We start from the raw sequence: 8,041 nt of genomic DNA, 5'->3' as shown, positions 1-8,041 counted from the left end.
AGTGGAGACGAAAACTGACGACAGAATATTGTAAGAGAGAAGGAAAGAATGTGAAAGGGGACAATTTTAGAGAATGAAATTTTTCCGTCGCTCCCGGATTCGAACCCGGGACCTTTGAATGAGAGGCAAACACCTTAACATCAAGGCCACGAGAACACCCTGATATATATATATACACATGTGTGTGTGTATGTGTGTGTGTGTGTGTGTGTGTGTGTGTGTTGCGTAATCGTAATCAATCATCTACTCCCCATACTCTTTTCTCCCCCCCCCTTTCTTTTTCTCTTCCCTATTTTTTGACCACCCACTTTTCATAGACAAACCTCTGACTCCACCCTTCAAACCCTGTCCCAGTGTGCACCTATATCTAGCCAGAAACTTTAAACAGTGGTAGCAAAGAATACCGAAACCGGAAGAATAAGACGCCCCCTCGAAATGTCAACAAAACAAATAGGGATTATTTATTAGATTTATCAACAAGGCAGGCACGTGATGACGCCTGACACATTCAGGCAGGTACACTGGTCGGGGGACTCGAATCTTTATTCCTTTATTTCTTGTCGACAGCCACAACACGACACGTTTGCTGGGGACAGATGGCCTGAGAACCTCGTAAACATTCGAGTTTAGAATTTCAACAAAAGCGTCATCCTCTACTTTCATTCCAAATTGCAGTATACATCTATATCTTTCAAACATAACTTTGAACAGGTGTTTCAATCGTCTTGAAGTTCAGGAAACGTATAATTCCAACACAGGCACTGGCCACACAAATACTCTGTTGTAACTGTCCACGAATTGGGTCCCCCCTGAGTTTGGAGCTGAAAGTTAGAGCTTGCTGACGTCACTTTGGCGATCTAGATTTCCTGTGAGTGTGGGAAGAGATCCAGCCAGATAGACAGCAGTGCTTGATAAACAGCCAGGCTGTCCTATCATCTCCCTATGAAATCCCGAAGGCGTTTAATTGCCGACAAAGTATTTTGTTCTTCAACAAAGGACATTCGTTTGCTTACAAAATCTCCAAGTCTGTTAGTTGTGTTTATGTCATCTACATCTCCTCCACGCTTTCCAACAAATTCTCGAATTCGTTTCTGCTGTATTAATCCGACGTCGTTCAAATCGCTGGGGTAAGGATGCTGATAGGAAAACTCACTAACGTTTTGTTCATCTTGCCCACCTACATAATCCCGAAGATGTCGCAAGGTTTCAAGGAAAGCGGCATCGCTTCTCTTGCCGACGAATTCACGAACTCTTTTCGCCGCTGTCAGTGATGGTAAACTGACAAATTGGGGGATGCGTTTGTCGAGGATGTCATGCATGTGTCTCAGAAAGTCTTGGTCAAGCTCCTCGAAATTGCGCTTTCCTACAAATTGTCGTGGTCTTTTAGACATATCAAATTCATCTTCATTCCCCCTTTTCCCAACAAATTGGCGGGGACGTTTGGCAAAATCTATATCATAGTCCTCCCTTTTTCCGACGAACTGCCGAGGACGTTTAGAAAGTCCAGGGCCGTCCAAGTCTCTTTTCCCAACGAATTGCCGTGGGCGTTTAGAAAGTTCGAAATCACCATCGCTTTCTCTTTTCCCAACAAACTGACGAGGCCGTTTTGAAAAGTCAATAAGGGGGTCGTTTTCCCTTTTCCCTACGAACTGACGTGGTCGTTTTGAAAAGTCGAGATCATCGTCGTTTTCTCTCTTCCCAACGAATTGACGAGGCCGTTTTGAAAAGTCAAGAAGGGGGTCGTTTTCCCTTTTCCCGACAAACTGTCGAGGCCGTTTTGAAAATTCGAGATCATCGTCGTTTTCTCTTTTTCCAACGAATTGACGGGGTCGTTTTGAAAAGTCAATTTCATCTTCATTTTCTCTTTTCCCAACAAATTGACGAGGTCGTTTTGCAAAGTTGATTTCATCTTCGTTTTCTCTTTTTCCAACGAATTGCCTGGGCCGTTTTGAAAAATCGAGATCATCGTCGTTTTCTCTTTTCCCAACAAACTGACGTGGCCTCTTTGAAAAGTCGAGATCATCGTCGTTTTCTCTTTTCCCAACAAATTGACGTGGCCTTTTTGAAAAGTCGAGATCATCGTCGTTTTCTCTTTTACCAACGAACTGACGCGGTCGCTTTGAAAAATCGATTTCGTCGTCGACTTCTCTCTTCCCAACAAATTGACGTGGCCTTTTTGAAAAGTCGAGATCATCGTCGTTTTCTCTTTTCCCGACGAACTGACGAGGCCTTTTGGAAAAGTCGATTTCGCCGTCTTCTCTTTTCCCAACAAATTGACGAGGTCGTTTTGAAAAATCGATTTCATCGTCGTTTTCTCTTTTTCCTACAAATTGTCGAGGCCTTTTGGAAAAGTCGATTTCGCCGTCGTTTTCTCTTTTTCCAACAAATTGTCGAGGCCTTTTGGAAAAGTCGATTTCGTCGTCTTCTCTTTTCCCAACAAATTGACGAGGCCGTTTTGAAAACTCGAGTTCATCGTCGTTTTCTCTTTTTCCTACAAACTGACGAGGCCTTTTTGAAAGGTCGAATTCATCGTCGTTTTCTCTTTTTCCTACAAATTGTCGAGGCCTTTTTGAAAGGTCGAATTCATCGTCGTTTTCTCTTTTTCCTACAAACTGACGGGGCCTTTTTGAAAGGTCGAAATCATCGTCGTTTTCTCTTTTCCCTACAAATTGACGAGGTCGTTTTGAAAAATCTATTTCGTCATCAAATTCTCGTTTTCCTACGAACTGCCGGGGACGTTTCGACAGATCAAAGAATTCTTGCAAATCCCTTTTACCGACAAACTGACGCGGCCTTTTGGAAAAATCGAACATTTCATCTTGGTCTCTTTTTCCTACAAACTGTCGTGGGCGCTTCGAGAATTCAAACATGTCGAAAGCGTCTCTTTTGCCCACAAATTGTCGAGGTCGTTTTGAAAATCCCTGAAGATCAGAGCCCTCACTTTGAGGCTCCATGGTGACGTCATAAGGGTTGTACCAGTTTGCGCCTCCCAGGAAATCTAACGACCGTTTCCCCACAAAGTCACGAACTCGTTTGTCCTCGAAGAGAAAAGAAGGGTCCGCTTCTCGTTTACCAACAAATTGCCTCGGCCGTTTCCCAACGAACTGGCGAGGTCGCTTTCCTACAAATTGCCGAGGTCTTTTCCCCACAAATTGCCGAGGTCTTTTCCCCACAAATTGCCGAGGTCTTTTACCTACAAACTGTCTCGGTCTTTTACCCACAAACTGTCTCGGTCTTTTACCCACAAACTGTCTCGGTCTTTTCCCTACAAACTGACGTGGTCGCTTTCCTACAAACTGTCTTGGCCGTTTCTCAATAAAGTCTTTTAATTTCTCTTGAAGTAGATAGTCGTCGATGCCCCTTTTCCCAACAAACTGTCTTGGCCGTTTATAAAACTCTAAATCTTCGTCGTCCATCGGTTCTTCCTCCGCCCCCAGAGGTTCCTCGTCGTCCATGAAAACACTTCCGGGAAAAGCGAATTCTCCAATAACAGGGCTCTCCGTTTCGCTAGGTATGAACCCTGAAATTTTGTCTTGGACAAGGGGCGTCTGGAATACGGGCGGGGCTGCTCGTTTCCCGACAAACTCACGCGCTCGCTTTTGGACATCCCCACTGCCAAAGTCTATCTCGAGATCTCGTTTACTTCTGACTGATTTAGTCCCATCATTTTGCACGTCACCGCTCTTGTCCTTTGCAGACTCCGGTGCTTTCGCGTCTGCTGATAACTGAGTGGCATCACTGTTTCCCGCTTGCTCCTGCGCGAGGCACGATGGGAACGAATTAGGGCCAAAAGTGAAAAGAACGAAGACGGAACATATCAGCAGTTGTGAAGACATTATGGTAAGACGTGGTTTCCAGCAAGGCCAGCAGTTATCTCTCGAGCTTGGTTTGGTCGTTTCTGGTAGGCGACGACGACTTAAATATATGTGTGGCGTTGTCAGAGCTGTTCGTCGAAACTGGAAGGCGAAACGTGGCTAGTTGAAGTCAGGATCACCTGGTTTTTGGACTTGGTTGATGCTTTTCCGGTACCTGCGGAAATAAATAAGAGAACGTTAATTATCTGATCCAGGCAGTGAATACAGCTGGGTACAACATGCTTCAGGGTATACAGGAACGATATACGAGACTCCACTCTCATAACTAACGCTTATACAGCACAGCTGAATATCGGTTTACAATTCAATGAAATTAGCATGGCAAGTCGAGAACCCAACAGGTGAGGCCGGTGTGGAGGAGTGTAGTCCACAGCTAATGTACTCTTGTTTAAACACGGACGTTCTTGCTGTCACTCGCTGTATTTAATAATACTAATGATGATGATGATGATGATGATGATGATGATGATGATGATGATGATGATGATAATGATGATGATGATGGTACTACTACTACTACTACTACTGCTACTACTACTACTACTACTACTACTACTACTACTACTACTACTACTACTACCACTACTACTACTACTACTACTACTACTACTACTACTACTACTACCTTACTACTACTACTACTACTACTACTACTACTACTGCTGCTGCTGCCGCTGCTGATAATGATAATGATGATAATAATAATCAACAGTAGCAATTAGACACCACAACCACGATCACTCAACCACCACCACAACCACCACAATAACCACCACCGTAACCACCGCCATCACCACCACCATCAGACAGCTACCTCCACCACCACGGGTGCCTGTACTTCCGTAACTAAATTTCTTGATCATGCATCTTACAAAGACAAAGAATGAGTGCAGAAGATTTGTAGTAAATTCGCACGGCACCTGTTCTCAATTGCCACTGCTGTATCAGCCAATGAGAGAAGTAAAATCTTTTTTTTTGGGGTTAAAAAAGTAGTCTGCAAAAGAAAGAAACTGCCGACCTTTTAGCTCTATGCTGGTGATGTGGATTTTTTCTGCGGAAGTGGGGGGGGGGCAAGTATAGAGAGGTAGTCAAGAAATAATAAAGCTATTCTGTAATGCCACTCGCAAAAGTGTAAAGCGAGATATATTCTAAAAGAATATGAGAACGTTTTGGTGTTTCATGTTATGAACGAAACAAATCTCAACAAGAACGAGAACAAGAACAAGAACAAGAGCAAGAATAAAAACAAAACAACAACAACAACAACAACAACAACAACAACAACAACAACAACAAAAACCACAACAACATCCTGACCCCGAGACGTTCGAGGAACCAAAACTTTTGCCATTTAGCTAAAATTCCGGGGCTATTTTGAAGAAAACCAACGCAAAGTTGAAATGAAAACAAAATAAATCGACGTCATCGTTCTCATTTACGATAAGCACCACCATTAATCAGCCTGGAGAATTGTTATTGCTGTGTCTACCCTCATTACACTTTCGTCTTGTCTTTGCAGCCTCAGCTCTGATTGGCTGGCGGCGGCGTTTTACTCTTGCCCTGTGCATATCTGCGTCGTTTTCCCTAAGCCTCGTCTCACTGTTTCGTCAATCAATCGTTTCAACCCTGACATGTGTCGTTAAGATTGACCTTGTTAAGATCAAGGGTTGCAGTTAGACCGTCGACTTTCTTTTAAGAACGAGTCCTTTTTTTCAGGGCATACATAACGTCCGCGTCATTGCCAACTTGTCTGTTGTGCCGGAAAACCTTCCGTCCAAGGAACCACGTGCAACAGACTTGCATTCTCACCATTATAATATTTTCTTCTTCCATTGCTGATGTACCAGATATTATTTCAATGCAGGTAGTTGGTGGGTGCTCTGGTGTGTCCTATCAAATATCTATCGTCTTGATTTCTCCTTCAATCGTCTTGGTGTTTGTTACTCTCTTGTAATACTTCTAATCTTCGACGTTTATATGACCTTATTACGTTGCTACTGCCGTAAAACTCCTACAAAAACTAAAACTAAGATATCTCTATAGATGTTGACGCTCTCGGTCCCTCTCATGGACTGCCATGTTAGTAGTAGCGCTTCTATCATGGCATTTTTCAGAAGATGATACGTTGTGTTACATCAGGTGGTACCATGCCGAACAGCGAAACAAGGTCCCTAGTTTGAATTCCCAACTTAGTTTTCTTGAACTGGCGTTATTCAGATTGGCCGTTTTAATATTTGCGGTTTTCTTTAAACCACCGAAAGCGGGAAAATCTATTCCAACACCTCGGAAAGAAATGAAATAAATTTTTTTTAAAGGTAATATAAAAAGAAGAAAAAAGAAGAACAAGAAAGAAAAAGAACAAAGTTTTAAATGACTGAAATGAATATTATCTGGTCATGTTGTTTCCACAGTTATAGGTTTCTCAAATGACAATTATTTTTTAAGGGCCATTGGCCTAGATAACTTAAGAAACTCGCTTGTCAAATTAATGTTAGTGTTCACTTTTTGAGCGCTTTCACTGCGAATACCAGGAAGACTCAGGTGGCTAGGAAACTGTCAGATGACGGACAAAAAGTGATCTTCTAGGAAGTTCTTTGGATGGAAAAATTTGAAAAAAAAATCCCTGTCTTATAGACAAGAAAAACGATGTTGTCGACAAGCAGCTGAACCGTTCTAAACGAAGAAATAATAATAATAATAATAATAATAATAATAATAATAATAATAATAATAATAATAATAATAATATAAAAAATAGATAACATTTGTATAGCGCAAATCCCCGTTCAACAGTAAGCTCTAAGCGCTTCAAAATCTGCACTATTACCCCAGCAGACCTGAGAGCATTCTGAAACAACCTCAACTTCCAGGGAAGCAGCCATTTATAGGCGCTAAACACTGTTATATTGAAAAAGATCTTTTACTGTCTATGGCCGGGTACCCATTCCCCCTGGGTGAAGTGGGGAAAATTGGTGTAAAATGCCTTTCCCAAGTACACAACGTCGGGCCTACGGCTTGAACCCCCTAACACGCAACCTCACGATTACGAGTTCGGCAGCCTAACCACTAGACCACCGACGCCACAATCAGAATTTTCCAGGAGAGATTTTAAAAAAAAATGTTTCATTCCTTAACCAATAATTTTGCCTACGTTATGTATCTTTTCTCGCTTGTTTCAACATTTCTTAGAATTTGAATTTCGACAAAATACTACTACTACTACTACTACTACTAATGATAATAATGATGATGATGAAGATCATTTCTATAGCGCCCACTCCCGTGTAAACACAGTTCTAGGCGCTTTACATAAATGCATGTACGAACAATATATTCACGCACGCATGCAGCAATACCACAGATTAAAAAATCTGCAATAATTTAAAAAAACCCAACAAATTGGCTCAGCACATCTGAATAGTTGTTTGACGATATATAAAATGGAATGATGCAATATCTGAAGCAAGCAGCCTTTTTTTTCAAAAGAAACGTTCACTTTTTCATACCCAAACAAAACTAAGACAGAGCAGATGTAAAGCGATAACACCGATCTCGTACAAATTACAAAGCTTCCAGTATGTACACTTTGGCATAATGATAAACTCTGAAAGTGCACACCCAATAAGTGAAAAACAAAGAGGGAAAAAGAGATTTTTGAGGGGATCCGAGCTGGCTTCCGATGACAGGCAATATCAACAGTGGATAGGTTACTGTTATCAAGAACATTTGCGATTGTTTAAGCCGGGTCAAGAAATGCCAGCTTCCTCCTTCTCCAAGATTCCCGAGGTCACAAAGTGGAACTCGAGATGTTTGTTTCAAGTCTTAGACTGCTCAGAAGGAAGAATAAGTTAACTGTTGTTGTTGTTGTTGTTGTTGTTGCAACTGCTGCTGCTTCTGCTGCTGCTGCTGTTGTTGTTGTTATTGTTGTTGTTGTTGTTGTTGTTGTTGCTGTTGTTGTTATCGTTGTTGTTGTTGCCCTTTTGTGATACTGCTGTTGTTCACGGTGGATGGAGATAGACTCAACTTTTGTCTTCTTTCTCACTGTCGTAACTTTCTATCGGTTCTACTTTTTACCAGCGCTTAATGACTTGTAGAAGAAGAAGAAGAAGAAGAAGAAGAAGAAGAAGAAGAAGAAGAAGAAGAAGAAGAAGAAGAAGAAGAAGAAG

At 41.9% G+C, this 8,041-nt stretch overlaps 1 protein-coding gene across 1 annotated transcript in view; it reads right to left on the bottom strand.

Annotated features, from left to right (window-relative positions):
• Nucleotides 1–455: 455 nt before the first annotated feature.
• LOC100533301 (PRQFVamide precursor protein) overlaps nucleotides 456–8,041 on the bottom strand; it is a gene marked incomplete at its 5' end in the record, with an annotated part of 38,395 nt that continues 30,809 nt past the window's right edge. The window contains 4 exon segments of the mRNA NM_001204600.1: nucleotides 456–976; nucleotides 978–1,811; nucleotides 2,040–2,508; nucleotides 2,566–4,029. Coding sequence (NP_001191529.1) covers nucleotides 941–976; nucleotides 978–1,811; nucleotides 2,040–2,508; nucleotides 2,566–3,836 — 2,610 coding nt within the window. The 3' untranslated portion in view covers nucleotides 456–940.

The sequence above is a fragment of the Aplysia californica genome, unplaced genomic scaffold (assembly GCF_000002075.1).
Source record: "Aplysia californica isolate F4 #8 unplaced genomic scaffold, AplCal3.0 scaffold00048, whole genome shotgun sequence".
In the NCBI taxonomy this organism is placed as follows: domain Eukaryota; kingdom Metazoa; phylum Mollusca; class Gastropoda; order Aplysiida; family Aplysiidae; genus Aplysia; species Aplysia californica.
This window is presented reverse-complemented; position numbering and strand designations above follow the sequence as displayed.